Source organism: Choloepus didactylus, chromosome 2, assembly GCF_015220235.1.
Source record: "Choloepus didactylus isolate mChoDid1 chromosome 2, mChoDid1.pri, whole genome shotgun sequence".
In the NCBI taxonomy this organism is placed as follows: domain Eukaryota; kingdom Metazoa; phylum Chordata; class Mammalia; order Pilosa; family Megalonychidae; genus Choloepus; species Choloepus didactylus.
The window spans coordinates 149,078,592-149,100,703 of NC_051308.1; the positions used below are offsets into that span (position 1 = coordinate 149,078,592).

Below are 22,112 nucleotides of genomic sequence, written 5' to 3' on the forward strand. Positions count from 1 at the left end.
ATCTGGCTTGTGGAGAACAGGTGGCTCGTGGACGCCACCTGCTGGTTAGTTAGAGAAAGTCTACTCCACGAAGCTGTAGATCTGATAAATTAGAGATAAGGACTTCAACTGGTCTACAAACCCTAAAAGAACCCTATCAAGTTCAGCAAATGCCACGAGGCCAAAACAACAGAAAATTATAAAGCATATGAAAAAACCAGACGATATGGATAACCCAAGCCCAAGCACCCAAATCAAAAGACCAGAAGAGACACAGCACCTAGAGCAGCTACTCAAAGAACTAAAGATGAACAATGAGACCATAGTACGGGATATGAAGGAAATCAAGAAGACCCTAGAAGAGCATAAAGAAGACATTGCAAGACTAAATAAAAAAATGGATGATCTTATGGAAATTAAAGAAACTGTTGACCAAATTAAAAAGATTCTGGACACTCATAGTACAAGACTAGAGGAAGTTGAACAACGAATCAGTGACCTGGAAGATGACAGAATGGAAAATGAAAGCATAAAAGAAAGAATGGGGAAAAAAATTGAAAAACTTGAAATGGACCTCAGGGATATGATATATAATATGAAACGTCCGAATATAAGACTCATTGGTGTCCCAGAAGGGGAAGAAAAGGGTAAAGGTCTAGGAAGAGTATTCAAAGAAATTGTTGGGGAAAACTTCCCAAATCTTCTAAACAACATAAATACACAAATCATAAATGCTCAGCGAACTCCAAATAGAATAAATCCAAAAAAACCCACTCCGAGACATATACTGATCACACTGTCAAACATAGAAGAGAAGGAGCAAGTTCTGAAAGCAGCAAGAGAAAAGCAATTCACCACATACAAAGGAAACAGCATAAGACTAAGTAGTGACTACTCAGCAGCCACCATGGAGGCGAGAAGGCAGTGGCACGATATATTTAAAATTCTGACTGAGAGGAATTTCCAGCCAAGAATACTTTATCCAGCAAAGCTCTCCTTCAAATTTGAGGGAGAGCTTAAATTTTTCACAGACAAACAAATGCTGAGAGAATTTGCTAACAAGAGACCTGCCCTACTGGAGATACTAAAGGGAGCCCTACAGACAGAGAAACAAAGACAGGACAGAGAGACTTGGAGAAAGGTTCAGTACTAAAGAGATTCGGTATGGGTACAATAAAGGATATTAATAGAGAGAGGGAAAAATATGGCAAACATAATCCAAAGGATAAGATGGCCGATTCAAGAAATGCCTTCACGGTTTTAACGTTGAATGTAAATGGATTAAACTCCCCAATTAAAAGATATAGATTCGCAGAATGGATCAAAAAAAATGAACCATCAATATGTTGCATACAAGAGACTCATCTTAGACACAGGGACACAAAGAAACTGAAAGTGAAAGGATGGAAAAAAATATTTCATGCAAGCTACAGCCAAAAGAAAGCAGGTGTAGCAATATTAATCTCAGATAAAATAGACTTCAAATGCAGGGATGTTTTGAGAGACAAAGAAGGCCACTACATACTAATAAAAGGGGCAATTCAGCAAGAAGAAATAACAATCGTAAATGTCTATGCACCCAATCAAGGTGCCACAAAATACATGAGAGAAACATTGGCAAAACTAAAGGAAGCAATTGATGTTTCCACAATAATTGTGGGAGACTTCAACACATCACTCTCTCCTATAGATAGATCAACCAGACAGAAGACCAATAAGGAAACTGAAAACCTAAACAATCTGATAAATGAATTAGATTTAACAGACATCTACAGGACATTACATCCCAAATCACCAGGATACACATACTTTTCTAGTGCTCACGGAACTTTCTCCAGAATAGATCATATGCTGGGACATAAAACAAGCCTCAATAAATTTAAAAAGATTGAAATTATTCAAAGCACATTCTCTGACCACAATGGAATACAATTAGAAGTCAATAACCATCAGAGACTTAGAAAATTCACAAATACCTGGAGGTTAAACAACACACTCCTAAACAATCAGTGGGTTAAAGAAGAAATAGCAAGAGAAATTGCTAAATATATAGAGACGAATGAAAATGAGAACACAACATACCAAAACCTATGGGATGCAGCAAAAGCAGTGCTAAGGGGGAAATTTATAGCACTAAACGCATATATTAAAAAGGAAGAAAGAGCCAAAATCAAAGAACTAATGGATCAACTGAAGAAGCTAGAAAATGAACAGCAAACCAATCCTAAACCAAGTACAAGAAAAGAAATAACAAGGATTAAAGCAGAAATAAATGACATAGAGAACAAAAAAACAATTGAAAGGATAAATATCACCAAAAGTTGGTTCTTTGAGAAGATCAACAAGATTGACAAGCCCCTAGCTAGACTGACAAAATCAAAAAGAGAGAAGACCCATATAAACAAAATAATGAATGAAAAAGGTGACATAACTGCAGATCCTGAAGAAATTAAAAAAATTATAAGAGGATATTATGAACAACTGTATGGCAACAAACTGGATAATGTAGAAGAAATGGACAATTTCCTGGAAACATATGAACAACCTAGACTGACCAGAGAAGAAATAGAAGACCTCAACCAACCCATCACAAGCAAAGAGATCCAATCAGTCATCAAAAATCTTCCCACAAATAAATGCCCAGGGCCAGATGGCTTCACAGGGGAATTCTACCAAACTTTCCAGAAAGAACTGACACCAATCTTACTCAAACTCTTTCAAAACATTGAAGAAAATGGAACACTACCTAACTCATTTTATGAAGCTAACATCAATCTAATACCAAAACCAGGCAAAGATGCTACAAAAAAGGAAAACTACCGGCCAATCTCCCTAATGAATATAGATGCAAAAATCCTCAACAAAATACTTGCAAATCGAATCCAAAGACATATTAAAAAAATCATACACCATGACCAAGTGGGGTTAATTCCAGGCATGCAAGGATGGTTCAACATAAGAAAAACAATCAATGTATTACAACACATTAAAAACTCGAAAGGGAAAAATCAATTGATCATCTCAATAGATGCTGAAAAAGCATTTGACAAAATCCAACATCCCTTTTTGATAAAAACACTTCAAAAGGTAGGAATTGAAGGAAACTTCCTCAACATGATAAAGAGCATATATGAAAAACCCACAGCCAGCATAGTACTCAATGGTGAGAGACTGAAAGCCTTCCCTCTAAGATCAGGAACAAGACAAGGATGCCCGCTGTCACCACTGTTATTCAACATTGTGCTGGAAGTGCTAGCCAGGGCAATCCGGCAAGACAAAGAAATAAAAGGCATCCAAATTGGAAGAGAAGAAGTAAAACTGTCATTGTTTGCAGATGATATGATCTTATATCTAGAAAACCCTGAGAAATCAACGATACACCTACTAGAGCTAATAAACAAATTTAGCAAAGTAGCGGGATACAAGATTAATGCACATAAGTCAGTAATGTTTCTCTATGCTAGAAATGAACAAACTGAAGAGACACTCAAGAAAAAGATACCATTTTCAATAGCAACTAAAAAAATCAAGTACCTAGGAATAAACTTAACCAAAGATGTAAAAGACCTATACAAAGAAAACTACATAACTCTACTAAAAGAAATAGAAGGGGACCTTAAAAGATGGAAAAATATTCCATGTTCATGGATAGGAAGGCTAAATGTCATTAAGATGTCAATTCTACCCAAACTCATCTACAGATTCAATGCAATCCCAATCAAAATTCCAACAACCTACTTTGCAGACTTGGAAAAGCTAGTTATCAAATTTATTTGGAAAGGGAAGATGCCTCGAATTGCTAAAGACACTCTAAAAAAGAAAAACGAAGTGGGAGGACTTACACTCCCTGACTTTGAAGCTTATTATAAAGCCACAGTTGCCAAAACAGCATGGTACTGGCACAAAGATAGACATATAGATCAATGGAATCGAATTGAGAATTCAGAGATAGACCCTCAGATCTATGGCCGACTGATCTTTGATAAGGCCCCCAAAGTCACCGAACTGAGCCATAATGGTCTTTTCAACAAATGGGGCTGGGAGAGTTGGATATCCATATCCAAAAGAATGAAAGAGGACCCCTACCTCACCCCCTACACAAAAATTAACTCAAAATGGACCAAAGATCTCAATATAAAAGAAAGTACCATAAAACTCCTAGAAGATAATGTAGGAAAACATCTTCAAGACCTTGTATTAGGAGGCCACTTCCTAGACTTTACACCCAAAGCACAAGCAACAAAAGAGAAAATAGATAAATGGGAACTCCTCAAGATTAGAAGTTTCTGCACCTCAAAGGAATTTCTCAAAAAGGTAAAGAGGCAGCCAACTCAATGGGAAAAAATTTTTGGAAACCGTGTATCTGACAAAAGACTGATATCTTGCATATACAAAGAAATCCTACAACTCAATGACAATAGTACAGACAGCCCAATTATAAAATGGGCAAAAGATATGAAAAGACAGTTCTCTGAAGAGGAAATACAAATGGCCAAGAAACACATGAAAAAATGTTCAGCTTCACTAGCTATTAGAGAGATGCAAATTAAGACCACAATGAGATACCATCTAACACCGGTTAGAATGGCTGCCATTAAACAAACAGGAAACTACAAATGCTGGAGGGGATGTGGAGAAATTGGAACTCTTATTCATTGTTGGTGGGACTGTATAATGGTTCAGCCACTCTGGAAGTCAGTCTGGCAGTTCCTTAGAAAACTAGATATAGAGCTACCATTCGATCCAGCGATTGCACTTCTCGGTATATACCCGGAAGATCGGAAAGCAGTGACACGAACAGATATCTGCAAGCCAATGTTCATAGCAGCATTATTCACAATTGCCAAGAGATGGAAACAACCCAAATGTCCTTCAACAGATGAGTGGATAAATAAAATGTGGTATATACACACGATGGAATACTACGCGGCAGTAAGAAGGAACGATCTGGTGAAACATATGACAACATGGATGAACCTTGAAGACATAATGCTGAGCGAAATAAGCCAGGCACAAAAAGAGAAATATTATATGCTACCACTAATGTGAACTTTGAAAAATGTAAAACAAATGGTTTATAATGTAGAATGTAGGGGAACTAGCAGTAGAGAGCAATTAAGGAAGGGGGGAACAATAATCCAAGAAGAACAGATAAGCTATTTAACGTTCTGGGGATGCCCAGAAATGACTATGGTCTGTTAATTTCTGATGGATGTAGTAGGAACAAGTTCACTGAAATGTTGCTATATTATGTAACTTTCTTGGGGTAAAGTAGGAACATGTTGGAAGTTAAGCAGTTATCTTAGGTTAGTTGTCTTTTTCTTACTCCCTTGTTATGGTCTCTTTGAAATGTTCTTTTATTGTATGTTTGTTTTCTTTTTAACTTTTTTTTTCATACAGTTGATTTAAAAAAGAAGGGAAAGTTAAAAAAAAGAAAAAAAAGAAAAAAGACAAACAAGGAAAAAAAAAAAAAAGATGTAGTGCCCCCTTGAGGAGCCTGTGGAGAATGCAGGGGTATTCGCCTACCTCACCTCCATGGTTGCTAACATGACCACAGACATAGGGGACTGGTGGTTTGATGGGTTGAGCCCTCTACCATAAGTTTTACCCTTGGGAAGACGGTTGCTGCAAAGGAGAGGCTAGGCCTCCCTGTATTTGTGCCTAAGAGTCTCCTCCTGAATGCCTCTTTGTTGCTCAGATGTGGCCCTCTCTCTCTGGCTAAGCCAACTTGAAAGGTGAAATCACTGCCCTCCCCCCTACGTGGGATCAGACACCCAGGGAAGTGAATCTCCCTGGCAACGTGGAATATGACTCCCGGGGAGGAATGTAGACCCGGCATCGTGGGATGGAGAACATCTTCTTGACCAAAAGGGGGATGTGAAAGGAAATGAAATAAGCTTCAGTGGCAGAGAGATTCCAAAACGAGCCGAGAGATCACTCTGGTGGGCACTCTTACGCACACTTTAGACAACCCTTTTTAGGTTCTAAAGAATTGGGGTAGCTGGTGGTGGATACCTGAAACTATTAAACTACAACCCAGAACCCATGAATCTCGAAGACAGTTGTATAAAAATGTAGCTTATGAGGGGTGACAGTGGGATTGGGAATGCCATAAGGACCAAACTCCACTTTGTCTAGTTTATGGATGGATGTGTAGAAAAGTAGGGGAAGCAAACAAACAGACAAAGGTACCCAGTGTTCTTTTTTACTTCAATTGCTCTTTTTCACTCTAATTATTATTCTTGTTATTTTTGTGTGTGTGCTAATGAAGGTGTCAGGGATTGATTTAGGTGATGAATGTACAACTATGTAATGGTACTGTAAACAATCGAAAGTACAATTTGTTTTGTATGACTGCGTGGTATGTGAATATATCTCAATAAAATGATGATTAAAAAAAAAAAAAAAAAATTATGCTAAGCATGTTACTGACCCAAGGACAGACAATATAGACTAATGGAATCGAATTGAGAGGCCAGAAATTGACCCTCACATATATGGCCAACTGATTTTTGACACGGGGCAAAGACCATTAAATTGAGAAAGAACAGTGTCTTCAAAACATGGTGCTAACAAAAGCGGATCTCCATTTGCTAAAGGAAGAAAGAGGACCCCTATCTCCCACTTTATACAAAAAATCAACTCGAAATGCATCAAAGACCTAAATACAAGAGCCAGAATTATAAAACTCCTAGAAGAAAATAGGGAAGCAACGAAGCAATGGTTTCTTAGACTTTATACCCAAAGCATGAGCAACAAAAGAAAAAATAGGTAAATGGGACCTCATCAAAACTGAAAACTTTTGTGCCACAAAGAAATTCATCATGAAAGTAAAACAACCTACATAATGGTTAATATTCAGGATATATAAAGAAATTCTTCAACTTAACAACAAACACACAAACAACTCAATTAAAAAATAAGCAAAAGACTTGAATAGACATTTCTCCAAAGAAGACATACAAATGGCTAGAAGGTACATGAAAAGCTGTAAATCACCATTAGATATCAGGCAAATGCAAATCAAAACCACAATGAGTTACCATTTCAAACCAATTAGAGTGGTTGCTATTTAAAAAACGGAAAATTAAAAAAAAAAAACACCAAAAAACCCGAAAATTACAAGTGTTGGAGAGGATGCTGAGAAACAGGAGTACTCATTCATTGCTGGTGGGAATCTAAAATGGTACAGCCACTGTGGATGACAGTTTGATAGTTCCTCAGAAAGTTAAGTATAGAATTACCACATGACCGGGCAATCCCACTACCATGCATACATCTAAACGAATTGAAAGCAGGGACTTGAATAGATACTTTCACATTGATATTCACTGCAGCACTATTCACAACTGCCAAAAGATAGAAGCAACCCAAGTGTCAACCAACCAATGAATAAACAAAATGTAGTGTGTACACACACACACACACAGTGGAATATTATTCAGCTGTAAAAAGGAATGAAGTTCTCATACATGTGACAACATGGATGAACATGGAAGATATCATGTTAAGTTAAACAGGCCAGACACAAAAGGACAAATAATGTGTAATCTCACTGATATGAAATAACGAGAATAAGCAAACTGATAGTGTCAGAATCTAGAATATAGGTTAATAGGGCATGAGGTGGGGTTAGCAAATGGGAAATTAAGGCTTATAATGTACAGGGTTCCTATTTGGAATGATGGAAATGTTTTTGGTAATGGATGGTAGTGATGGTAGCACAACATTGCGAATGTAATTAACAGCACAGATATCTACATGGGGTTAAAAGGGGGAATGTTACATAGTATATATGGTAACAGAATAAAAAAAAAAATTCATGGAACTGCATTATACAGTGAACCATAAAGTAAACCATGAACTATAGTTAATAGTACAATTATAAAAATGTGCTTCTATCAATTGTAACAAATATCCCACACCAATGCAAGGTGTTAACAACAGGGTGGTATATGGGAATCCTGTATTTTATGCATGATTGTTCTATAAACCCACAACTTCTTGAATAAAAAAAAATAATGCTAAATATAATAGAATTATTTTCTTGCAAGAACTATATTCTACAGTTCAAAAAAAAAATAAGATTTTAAATATTTTTAATAAGGTAAAATTATTTAGAATAGGAATTACTTTCTCTTTAGAGAGCTGTTTTATTTCTTCCAGTTCACTTGAGAGCCTTTCTATTTCTCTCTGGGCTTGGACTTGTTGACGACGAGCCTCCACTAAATCTGTATGAGAGTTCTGCAACTGCTCCCGGGTGAGCTTCAACTCTTGCTCCAAATCTACAGCCTCTTTGTATTGAGTTGCAATGTACTGTTCCTGCTCTTTCATAACCTAAAAAACAAGGTATTTGTAGAATGAAATGAAATGATAAGGACAGCCTAATTCTTACTCTTACTTAGGTGAATTTCCCTCTCCCAACTAAACCTGTAGAAAATTTAGCACACAATGAAGTACTCACCTACTATGAAACTGATATTCAGAAAATGTTTTGTTTTGTTTTTTAATGAGAAGAAAATTATAAAAGTACTTTATCAACCTGGGAACTCTTTTGTAAGCTGCCTGTTGTATAATACTTAATCATTATGAATGTAACATTCATGACAGAATACATAATAATATATAGTGAAAAAAGAAGTTATATGTGATTATCCATGCCAAAGATGGAAATATATTGGCATGGTAATCAAAACCCACCAATAATTCACACAGCTGGGTTAAGGCCACGGCATTATTCTCTGCTAAAGTAAAATTTGTCACAGGGAATGCTACCCCTCTAAAATATTTTACATCATTCAGTTAAATCCCTAGTAAAGTACTTTTTTTTCAAGGGAAAAAAAAAAAACAAAACAGTGAAGAAAAGTTAGTGGTTCTAAATCAGCTAGGTGATGTAGGTTAGCTGGTAGCGAATGACATTTGACTATAGGGCTGACAATAAGGAGAGAAACCAGTACAAATTACCAAACTTGATGTCTGGAATGGGGGCCCAGAGTCCAACTATGTTGCATATCAATATAAATCCCATGTATTTTTAGCCAGTACTTGTTAGGGAACCTGAAATGATTGGGCCAGTAATCATTTTTGTCACTGATACTCTAGCATGCTATCAGAGACTGCTTGATTTATGTATGTAATTCAAAAATATTTATTCATGCTTACTATGTGATACATACTGTTCTAGATACTAAGGATATAGCAGTGACCAAAGAAGACAAAATGGCTGCCCTGATAGAGTTTATATTCTAGTGGGGAAGATGGATAATCAGTTAATTAATCCAACACAATAAAAAGCTATATCTGAAATTCTAGTGTTAAGTATGGTATTTGAAAACAAGAAAAAGTTACATCCATGAAAAGCTCTGAGAAGCAAGTTTACTTTTTGAAAAGGCAAATGAGCTGAATGGGTTCACCAGTTAACACACATGCAAACTGATGACATGAAATCATCAAACTTTATCTGGCAAATTATATGCACCTGGCCTCAACAATGTACAATTATTATGTATACATTTATTCTCTAGATGGAGTTCCTCAAGGACAAAGGACAACATTTTATTAATATCTATATCTTCGGATCTAATATACAGTAGGTTCTCAAATAATATTTGTTGATCAAATGAGCATATATTATGAAATTACTATATGATAGATACCCTACCAAGGGCTTTAGGGATTACAAAAATTAGTAAGACATTGCTGTTGTCCATACCTAGACCATCAGAAAAAAATTTAAAAAGGTCAAAGATCAAGGTACTTGGCACAAATAATTAGACAGAAAGTATTTACGGCCCAGTTTCTGCATAGTAAAAATAACCAGTTTAAAACATAAAGGTTCATTACACTTTTTAGAGAATTGTACTTGTTTCTTAGGGGAAAAGGGAAATTAATTTGCTTACAGTTTCCATTTCTTTCATCCTTTGCTGTGTTCTTTCTGTTTCTTTTGTCAGTTGACTTATCTCCTGTTCATTTTGTAGCATCATAAACTCTTTTTCTCGAAGCTGTTCTTTGGCATTTTGTAATTTTTCATTCAAACTTTCTATCTGAATGGTAAAGAGATGAGCAAGATTAAAGTATCTAAGAAAAGAGAATTCATTAATCACAGCTGTATTCAAGTAAGTCAAGTTTTAAACACACATTTAAAATTAGCAAAATATAAAAATGTGTTCTTAAGACATCCCATAACTTGGAAATAAGTGTAAGACTTCTGTGCCTAACGAGATAATTAAATGTATACCTAAAATACGTTTAAAAAACTAAATGTCTCAATCAAATTTGTATAAGAAAAGAAAATCGGGATATATTAAAACAATGTATGTTACATGGCTTACGATAGTTTGAAGCTGTATGTACTCCAGAAAAACAGGTTCTTAAATTTAATCCATTCCTGTGGGTGTACAACCATTTTAAGTAGGATCTTTTGATGAGGTTACTTCAGTTAAGGTGTGTCCCACCTCAATCAGAATGGGCCTTAATCCTATTACTGGAGTCCTACATAGGAGAATGAAGTTTAGACAGAGAGAGAAAAAGCAACAGGAAGCAAGAACCTGGACATCACTGGAACCCAGAAGAGAAGGAAGAGACCAGGAAACACCATCAGGTCACTGCCATGTGATAGAGGAACCAAGGATCACGGGCAGCCAGCCCCAGAATTCCACAGCATTTGGGGAGAAAGCATCGCCTTGATTTGGACATTTTTCCAGCTTCAAAACCATGAATTAATAAATTCCCATTGTTTAAGCCAAACCATTTCATGGTATTTGCTTGAGCAGCATAGGAAACTGAAACAATGGCCTTACAAACAAATTTATAAATAATATGTGCTGAGGATAGTGAAAAGAAAGTTCATATCCATTGTGTTCCCTCCTCAGAGGCAAACCGTTACTAGAATTACTTGCAAATCCTTCCAGAGTTTTTAGATAATAAAAATTATTTAGATAATAATTCAGATAATGACAAGTATGTGAACACATTGAGACAAGAAAAACTATATTCTAAATAACATTAAGAGAAAAATGAATATAAAGTAGCATATATGAGATCACTTAAACTATGTGCTTTAATAGCATATATTTTATAAAAATCATATTTATGTGAATAATGGATGCCTACAATTCGAGTTATTTTTAGACAATTTAAAAAGTGTAATTTGTTTATAACTTACCTGCTTGTTGCATTCTTTAAGTTCTAATTCCGATTTCTCCAGAGTACCCTCTAATTTAATTATTTTTTGTTCCATTTCTCCTCTGTGCTCACGAATAGTCATATCCAAATGTGTAACCTAAGTACAAAAGTAACATTACACTGCTATTTAATTCTATTCTTATCTGAAATCTTGTATGCTTGGAATGCAGTTATTGATCATGCTTTAAATTGTTCATAGTGGGTATAACTAAAACAGAAACTCATCTCAAATTATTAAAAAAATGGGGAAAATAATCATTGCTTACCAATATGGATCATGAGTCCCATATATATTATACTAAAGAAAAGATATGATTATGCTTATCAATGACAAATAAAATAACTCAGATTCCATTTTTTACCGGATAAAAATTGCTAAATGATACCTTCTGGATATTTTTGTTCCTCCAACACTGAGCTGAGCAGGTAACTCCTTTCATCTCATATTCTTCTGATTGAGAGTAATATAAAAGATCAAAAAGGCTCAGATACTAAGGTAACCCTCAATCTCAAAAATTCACCTGCTGTATAAACAGCATGATAGAAAGAGATACATTTTCCATGGAAAATAAATGTGCTATAAAAATGCCCATTTTACCAAAAATTGATGACCTCTGAAACCATGGGTGATTATGTCATAACAGAAAATGTTATTAAAATATAATTAAGAAAACTAACCTGAGCTGCTCTTTGCTTTAGCTCCCAATTTCTCTCCTTAAGTGCCTCATCCATTTCAAGGAGTTCTTGCTTTTTGTCTTCAATGTCCATCTTGCATTCCCTGCAATTTATCAAAAGACAAACATCAAAGAAAACAGTGGGACTCATACAGTTCAAAAAAATTCAGTCAACTGGATAACCTTTCATACAAGCTAAAATGGTAGGATATTGTACAATTATCTCAGATTCAAAGAAATAATGTATAAAGAATATGATCGATATCAATACAATTACTTTAATAGTGTTCTAAAAAGGCAAAAGTCAATATATTCACTCAAACTGTACTATTGTAGAACAATTTAAGCGAAATGTTAAAGCACTCCCAGGGCTATAAAACTGAATCAGTTTAAGAAATTTAATAGATCAAGGGAATATTTGAAAAATTTTTCTAGACACCAGTGGTGACTTTACTACAATATTCATCTCATGATTGGGATTCCTGATATCCATATCTCAGTAAAATAACCACTATAATTCTCATAAGGATATTACTTGAAATGATGCCTTATGTATGGAAAAGTACTGATATCTAATGTAAAAATATTTTAAATACATTTTTTACAAACTGTAGTTCTCCTAAAACCCTAGCTTAATATTGACACAATTTTAAGACTTATGCCATTCTTAAGCCTATGATCAGAGAATTTTAATGAGGAACTCTAAATTTTGATATGACAAAGGCTGAAAATGTTGTTGATCCAGTCTGAAATATAAAACAATATTGAAAAAAGATATTTTTAAAATTCTAAACTGCTTTAATGAGCTGTTTGCTATTCTTCTAAAAGTCTCAAAGTTGTAACACAAGGCTATATATTCTTCAAATATGTAATAAATTATAAAGACAACTTCTAACTTCCGCCTGTGGAAATTCTTAAGCTTCCAAAATTCAGCTGCTAGCTACACTTTAAGATTTATTTTTACTTCTTTCATGAATTCATTCACTTAAGACTCATTCAGCAAATATTTAATGGACGCTTACTACATGCCAAAATTCTAAGTGCTGGAAATTTATTAGTCAACAAGATAGAGGCTCCCAATCTCAGGGAGCTTACACTGTAATAGGTGTGGGAGAGGAAAAGACTATAAATAATAAACAACTAAGTTATCATAATATCAAGTGCTATTTAGAGAATTAAAAGGCTGTTAGTGGGTGGCTACTTTAGAGTGGGTGGTCAGGGAAATCCCCTCTAAGGAAATGCGAAGGGCAAGGATAAGAAGCTTGGAATTTTTAAAAAACTGTAGTAAAATACATTTTAATAATTTTAAGTGTACAATTCAGTGGCATTAAGTACATTCACAATGTTGTGCAACCATCACCTTTACTAGTTCCAGAAATTTTTCATTACTTCAAACAGAAACCTCATACCCACTAAGTAGTCACCCCCCCCCCCACTCTCCTTCCCCCAACATCTGGCAACCTGTCTCTATGGATATGCCTACTCTGAATATTTCATATAAATGGATCATGCAGTATGTGGCCTTTGTGTTTATAGCTTCTTTAACTTGGCATAATATTTTCAAGGTTCACTCACCTTGTAGCATGTATAAGTACTTCATTTCTTTTCATGGCTGAGTAATAGTCTATGTATGGAAATATCACATTTTGTTTATCCATTCATCTGTTGAGGGACATTTGGGTAGTTGCCATCTTTTGGCAATTTTGAGTAAAGTTGCTATGAATATTCATGTACAATTTTTGTAGAAGTGGAATTGTTGGGTCATATGGTAATTCTATGTTTAACTTATTGAGGAACCACCAAACCGTTTTCCACAATGGCTATACCATTGTACATTCCCACCAGCAACGTATGAGGATTCTAATTTCTCCATACCTTTGCCACATTTTTCTGTTTTTTAAATTATCATCACTATCATTATTATCATTCTAGCCACCTAATGGGTGTGAAATGGTATTTCACTGTGGTTTTGATTTGCATTTCCCAAGGAACTTGGATTTTATTCTGAATGTTTTGGGATGCCATTAGAAGGTTTTAGTAGGGAAGTGATATGACCTGACTTATGCTTTATCACTGGTTTCTGTGGAGAATGGATTGTAGGGTGACAAGAATTCAAGCAGGGAGAATAGTTAGGAAGCTACAATAGACAGATGAGAGTTAATGGCCTACACTAAGATGGTAATAGAAAAGAAGCGAAGAAGCCAACAGATTCCATTTCAGATTACGTTTTGGAAATAAAGTTGGCATGACTCACTAACAGACTAGATGAAAGAAGAGAGGGCGAGAGATAGCAAGAATAATCTCATACATTTCTGGTTTAAGCAATTGCATGATACTAAGATGGGAGAAGTGCAAAGTTGTGAGGAAAAAAATGAGTTGTTATGGCCAAGTTTGAGATGTTTCTTAAAAATATCCATGAGGAGACAAGTAGGTAGTGGATATCTGAGTCCAGAATTTGGGAAAGAGGTCAATACTGGTGATATGGGATATACCATTTAAACTTCTAGGTCATCCTGCTACCTATATTCTGTTCCTTTACTCCACATTTCACATCCTGGCTTATAACTGTGTTTTCCTTTTCTGAATCTATTTTTTGTACTTTGGCTCTGGTCTGGCTTTCCGCCCTCACTCACAATAGATGTGTGCTGGCACAGCATTCTATGCTATCACTGCTAATCTGAGAACCCGGATGTTAAAGTTAGACAGACTTGTGTTTAACTCCATTCTCTGGACCCTACTACTTGTATGACCTTGGGCATTTTACTTAATTACCACAAGCCTCAGTTTTCCCAACTGTAAAAAGGTGGTATCATTTATCTGATGAATTTATTGTGAGGAAATGAATGAGTTCATACGGGAAGCTCCTGACACAGTATGGGACAAAATAAGGGCTTACTACAAGTAACCATATTACTATTATCCATATTATTTTGCCATTAGCCACTGCAACATGCTGACCCAATCATTTTTTACTGCTATTAGATACAGGATAAGGCTAGTGTGAAACGGTTCTAAGATTGAGGATGCAAGTATTAGCAGCCAACAGCAGCAGCTGAGCATGGGATGGGCTGACTATGGGTGAAAGCAGTTGAGCAGTTTGGACATTTAGGAATCAAACAACAAACTTTAATTGAACTTACAATGTATCAGAGTATGAAAAGTTTTTTACTTAACACGGTATCTTTCTAATTTTGTATCATCCAAGGAGTCAGAGTAATGAGGTGAAATACCTGTAACTGTGATATCATTTTTTAGTATTTAACTCACCGAAGTTCAGCTGTGAGATCCTTTATAGTAGAATATTTTTCCTCAAGTGATAACTGAGCCTTTTGTAGTACATCTCTCAATTCTTGCAGTTGTCTTAAAGTACTTTTCAATTCTCCATGAGCATTTTGTAGTTCAGTCTCTAGTGTTTCCTGTTTCTGCAAGGCTTCTGTTAGTTCTATTTCAGTATGGTGCTGTAACTTTTCTAACTCTTTCACTGTTACAGGGAAAGAGTACTTTTAGAACTACATGTAAAACATTTCGTTCTTAAAGACTGTGTAAATAATCGTAATTAGTATCCAATTTGACTCATCTGCAAGAGGTAAGTAAAATACTGATCACTCATTGCCACTTAGAGCCCCATCATTCTAAATTCTCATCTTATTCTACTTCAGAAGTACACATATGAAGTCAGCTAAGCTCAGCTAACCCATCACTTACCAGCATTTGTTTTCTTATCTAGTTCAGTCTTTGTCTGTTCTAAGATCATATCTAATTGAGAGAGGCGCAATGCTTTATTTTCCCCATCTCGTTTTAGGTGCATTATTTCTTTTTCCATGTTAGACTGCTCTTCCTTGTACTGATCCATCTCAAGTTTCATTTGCCTAATTAAAAACAAAAAAATAAAATAATTTATAAACTTCAAAACCAACTGACTTTTGCCTGGCTAAACAAAATCTGCAGGTTGTATAAGGACAAATATTACTGGCAGAAGTCCACTCAGAATCTTAAATCACCTATATATATATTTTTTTTTAAATGTCCCAATTAAAAGATTGTAATTCTGCACCCTTTTTTTTGTACCACTACATAAAGCTGTACTATCTGGTAATATTTAACAAGGCTAGCATTCTTTTCAATCTAACTACATTTAACTTTCATGAAGCTTTGTATGTATTGAGAATATCCATGTATAGGTGCGTTCTTCATCTGTAATTTCTATTATCAAGACAATAAATAAGCCAAAAAAATGATTCCAAGTAATCCAAGCATCAAAATATTCATCATAAAGACCATATCAGCATAGGAGTGCCAAAACATTGTTTCTACTTTGAGCCCCATTGTTACTATTATCTTTTTTTTAGCATTAAAAGAGACTAGAAATTCCTAGACTAGTATAATTTCCCTGCTTCACAGAAACCGGTGAATTGTCTGGGATAATTAAACTAATTATTAATATTGATAGGGCCAGTTTTACTAACTTTCAGTCAATCCTAAACTGATTCCAATATGGAAATTCCTCTACCTATAACCATATCAACATACTGAGAGGCAGTTTTAAGTCCATTTGTTGATAATTCCAAAGTGATACTAAATAAATAATCTAATGTCATCCCCAAGGGTAGAGAGAGGTGATAACCCCTTTGCATTAACATATTTTTAAAGTATTTTTTTTCTTTGAAATTTCATAAATTGAGTTTGCAAGTAGAAGCAGTTGTATAGCACACTGCATTTCTTCTCTAAATGCAATTTAAGCACATTTGGATTAGTTTAAGGGGCTTTTAATCTGATGTCCATGGGTAAACTTAAGGAAATCCATAAAACCCCTGCAACTACATGTAAAATTATGTACTATTATATTAAATTAAATATGTATATCTTTGTAAAGAAAAAGATTTATAGATTTTTATCAGATTCTCAAAATGTGACCACAATCCAACAAACATCTTTGTACAGAAAAAAATTTTGGACTTAGATTCTCAAATGTGACCATGGCACAACAAAGTTAAAAGTTATTAGATTAGATAAGCACGAATGCCCATTTTACAGTTCTAAAGTCCCAGGTAAATAATTTTTAGTTTTACCACCTAGTTTCTTATATTAGAAATAGACAATTAGAAAAGAAAAATTGAAAGTGTTTGGTAAACAGAACCAAGTGCTAATAGCCTGTCAGCAAAGAAAGCAGCTGGTGAAAAATTATAAAAAAACAGAAAGAAAAACACAGCAGTCTACAGACACTCAGTAAAACATGAAGACAGCTCTCCATACCTTGAGGTTTCATTAGGGGATCACTATACTTTTGCATAGTTTAAGCTGATGTATATAATGACAACCTTGAGACATTAAGGTAAAAATGCCAAATATATTTTAGAAAACTTTCTATCAAAAAATATGTTTTGTTTAGTTTGTTTTAAAGTTTCAACATTTGATAGAGATAAATTCCACAACTTTCAAAATTCTATGACAGGTTTTAAATCCACCAGTTTTTCCAGAAATACTTTACCTTCTTATCCCAGAGTGATTGACAGCAATCAAATGTGAGATTGGAAATAGAGCCAAATAAAGTACTATGTAAAAGTCATGCTGAAATGTAAGTACACTGATCAAAGATGACTGTGAGTATAGTTGAAAGAGGAAAGTTAGAAGCATGTGGGACACCAGAAGGAGAGGAAAAATAAAGACTGGGACTTTATAACTCAATGAAACCTAGAGTGCTCAACAATTGTGATAAAATGTTCAAATGTGTTTTTGCATGAGGGAGGACACATGAATGTCAACCTTGCAAGGTGTTAAAAATAGGGTGGCATTGGGGAAAAAATACAATCAATGCAAACCAGAGACTATAGTTAACAGAAACTTTGTATTATGCTTTCTTTAATGTAACAAAGGCAATATACTAAAGCTAAATGCCTATAAGAGGGGGACATAAGGGAGGGGTAAGGGACTCTTGGCATTGATGATGTTGCTGGACTCTTATTCTACTTTAGTTTACTTCTATCTTTCCTTTCATTGCTTTTTAGCTGTCATGTTTTTTTTTTTTCCTTCTTTCTTTCTTTTTCTTTTGTCTCTCTACCTTCTTGGACTCTTCCTCCTTCTTTGTGGAAGAAACAGAGATGTCCTTATATAGATAGTGGTGATGGTGGTAAATACATAAATATGTAACTCTACAGGGAACCATCGATTGTTTACTTAGGATGGAAAGTATGGGGGGTGAACAAAACAGTCTAAAAAAAACATAAACGAGTTAATGAAGAAACCTTGAGGGCACTACATTGAGTGAAGTAAGTCAGACACATAAGGACAAATATTGCATGGTCTCACTAATATGAATTAATTATAATATGTAAACACATAGACATAGACATGAAATATAAGTTACAAGGATATAGAATGAGGCTAAAGAATGGGGAGTGGTTACTTATATGAGCAGAATGTTCAACTAGGTTGAACCTAAGTGTTTGGAAGTGGACAGAGGTGACGGTAGCATATTATTATGAGAATAACTAACAGTGCTGAATGGTACGTGAATGTGGTGGAAAGGGGAAGCTCAGAGTCACGTAGGTCACCAGAAGGAAAGTTGAAGGTTAAAAGATTAGGAATGTACAAAACAGTGAATCTTGTGGTGGACAATGTCCATGATTAACTGTACAAATATTAGAAATCTCTTTCATGAACTAGAACAAATGTATGACACTATAACTAGAAGCTAATAATAGAGGGGTATATGGGGAAAATTATACCTTTTGCAAACTATGTACTGTAGTTAACAGTATTTTAGCATTCTTTCATCAACAGTAACAAATGTACTGTACCAATACTATGAGCCAATAATGGAGGGGGGTGGTTAGGGGTAGGGGAGGAATTGAGTTTTCTTTTTTGTCTTTATTTCTTTTCTGTAGTAATGAAAATGTTCTAAAAATTGAAAAAAAATTAATTGTGGTGACGGATGCAAAGCTGAATGATGGCATCATGGGCAACTGATTGTGCACTTTGGATCTTTGGATAATTGTATGGTATGTGAACAATCTCAACAAAATAAAATAAAAAAAAAAGTGCTGAACTTTTAGAACATAGCAGCTGAGAATCTCCAGCTTCTTCAAACACAAAAAAGATTTTAAAAAATAGCTATTGAAGCAGTTTGAGAAATCTAAACAGTGCTATATGAGCCTCAGCACTGAGAAACCAGAGTCAGGATCATTCACATACAGTTTCATTGACATGTAGTACCAGAAGTACTTTTTCATAGTTGTGTAACAACAAAAAACCAGTCTTAGTGCATGTCTAAATTGATCTTCTCATACCTTAACTTCTTTGCATTTCAGTTTCTGTATCTTAAAAACGGGGAAAATAAAACCCACATCATAGGGTTGTTTTGAAGATTAAATGAGTTGATGTGTCTACCTAGCACACTGGCTGGTATACGGAAGGAGCTTAAATTCCTTTCCTTTCTTTCTATCCTTAAAGATATTTTAACTCTAAAATACAGATATATTTTAACTCTAATACCTTTTAGGAGTGAAAAACAGAATTTTATAAATTGTTATTCCAGTAGTAAAAGAAAAGTGGGAACAGGAAAAACAAAGAAAAGCCCTGATTTATGACAAGAGGATTACTTGGAACTATGGTACATCTTTCTTAGGAAGTTTAATCATCTAGTCCAAAAGCTTCCTATCACTTTTTATGATTTACCTTTCCTACTGAACATGTGTATTAGCTGTAATTATGAGACGTCAAAGGGTGGGAGGGAGGAAAGAAAGAAGTAATTGCTTCAATTTTCTCAGTGAAGCAGAAAGCAAGATCATCAGTGAGAGCCAGGACTGAAGAGGATGGGTTGGAGTTTTGAAAGAAGCAGTGAAAGTATAAAACAGTCTTTTACTAGAGGAGAAATACACTGACTGCCAGGCAGTATCAAAGGAACGCTTGAAGTCTGAAATTAGGAAATTAAAGTAAAACTAATCAGCATGGTTGTATTTTTCTGCAGCCTCTGTAAAGATGCAAGCATAGAGTAGTCACAGTTGGATTTATATTAGTGTTGCATACCACAAAGTAAGAGGAGTATGGAAATCAGTGATTTTAATGACTAACTGGAATTCAAGCTGCATAAAGGAAGAAAAAAGGGCATGAAGGGAATGAGATAATGGTGGAATTGATGGTTACAGGTCCTGGTGGGGTCAAAGAAATGTTGAATTTGGAGTATCAGAAGGAATGAAGTGAAAATAAAGGAGTAGATAAATAATATTCAGATTATGGAGACATTGTAGATATTGGAATGACAAGATCTAGGGTAAACCATGGGAGTGAGTGACTAAGGTAAGACAGAAATCAGGATCATTAGAGAAGGGTTTCAGAAGTTGGGATGGGGTGGGAGAAGGGAACAGAAGATATGGGGAGCTTCTGAGAATTAGTGTGAGAGGCGAGGGTTGACCCGCAAATCTAGGGCTTCTGTGGTATCTGCCATTAACAAAGATAAAGTTATAATGTGATTACCCTTCGTGGACTTGAGAAAGATATTGAGTCACTGCTTTAAGTGTTGGTTGATAGACATCTGTCAATGGGGGAAAGAAGATCTAAAGAACTGTGGTCTTAGTCTTAAACATGGGATACCTTCTTAATCCTGTTAAGAGAGTGGTGAACGTCTGGGCAAGCAAGTTGTTACTCTGAGTATGTAAGACTTACCTTAACCCCTATTGATGAGGGAAGAGGCAGCATGAGGAGATGTGGTTTTAGTTTCGGTGGATAGGGTCCCTGTGAACTTCTGTGGATAGAGGGGTGGTCTAATTATGAGTGTACTATTAATTACGTCAACTCTTGCTGACAAAATAAAAGGGGTCTGGGGAAGGTACGTGTTGCTTTCAGCTCATGGGCCCTGTTCTTGACCAATTAAATACTGATGCCTGGGTCCAGCCAAACCAGTTGAATGAGAATCTTTAGAAGCATCAGCATTTTTTACAAGCGCCTCAGATGATTTTAATGTTCAGTCAAGGTTGAGAACCACTGTTTTATTCTATTAAGTTACTTCCTTCCACTTATAGTTAGATTCCTGAAAGTTTCCTCTATAAGAGTACATCTCTGCCTGCAGCTTTTAACGTAATTCACAATGTAACTTAATACAACAGTTACTGAGTACCTATGGGCTATAAGGAACTGAGCTAGTTGTTGTGGAGGGCCCCCAAGTAAAGCAAATATGATCTTTGCTTTAAGAAACCTACAGTATGGTGGAGAGACTAAGGGTTTTAAACTATCATGCAAAAAAGGTCTGAATGAAGGTTATAAGAGAGATATAAACAAATTGTTCTAGAAACATGGCCTGTGGAGAAATTAATTCCTTAAGCAAATGCTTCACTGTATATTACTTGATTTTGAAACTTACAAACTACTGATATTGAAACAGGAAATTATATAAAAACATTCACATTTTACCTGGCAGTACTAGTAAGCTCAATTACTTTTTCCCTTTTCAAATCTGCTTCATGTGTGGCTGCTTCATATCTTTCCTCCATTTTTCTCAACTTTTCAGTTGAACTTTCCCTTTGTTTTTGAAGCTCTTGTTCCAGTTTTGATACCTTGTAAAGCAGTTTTCAGTAAGTACTTTAAAAGTCACAATTCAACATTATTCAGAAGAAAATATTTATATAAATAAGTAGTCTAACCTATCACTTGATTTCAAAATGGAATACAAAAATCAATATACAGACCAGAAAGTAATGTCTTAGAAACATAAAGAAAAAATCATTTTGTAATAGCAAAGATATTTTACTAATATACATACTTAGATATTTAGAGAATGGGTCACATCATAATACCAATGCAAGACTGTGAAAAACTGAACAAAATAATGGTAAATATTCCCTTGCCATTGTCCTCATTTGAAATGTTCTTTCTTCTCTTGTCAAACTATGATCCCTTCCCTCTTCACAAATTGGCTCAAGATTCACTAAATGAAGAATCCCCAAATTCCACCTGACTTCAAATGTTACAACTTGCATTTGCTCTCAGACAACTTGTATTTGTTCTTATCTGTTCTTTCTTCTGTTCCACTGCAATAAAGGAGGTATTCTTTCTCCCATATAAATCAAATTGCTTCATAGGTATTCAGAATTCAATTCCTATCCACTTTCTCAGGAACCTCTCATACTACTGACAACTTCTACTACTGTATCTTATCTTCAACCTTTCTTTCTCCTAGTTTCTTCACATATTATTTAAACATGTTCAAGACCTTCCCAATTTATAAAAAAATCTTTCCTTCATACCTCTACCTCCCTCCAACAACCACCATTTCTGTTACCA

General features: G+C 35.1%; 1 protein-coding gene across 1 annotated transcript in view; it reads right to left on the reverse strand.

Annotated features, from left to right (window-relative positions):
* Positions 1–22,112, reverse strand: part of CCDC18 (coiled-coil domain containing 18) — a 131,879-nt gene that overhangs the window by 28,585 nt on the left and 81,182 nt on the right. Inside the window, 7 exon segments of the mRNA XM_037826619.1 lie at positions 8,113–8,316; positions 9,879–10,022; positions 11,144–11,260; positions 11,842–11,941; positions 15,105–15,318; positions 15,543–15,706; positions 21,243–21,385. Of these exon segments, the coding sequence (XP_037682547.1) occupies positions 8,113–8,316; positions 9,879–10,022; positions 11,144–11,260; positions 11,842–11,941; positions 15,105–15,318; positions 15,543–15,706; positions 21,243–21,385 (1,086 nt within the window).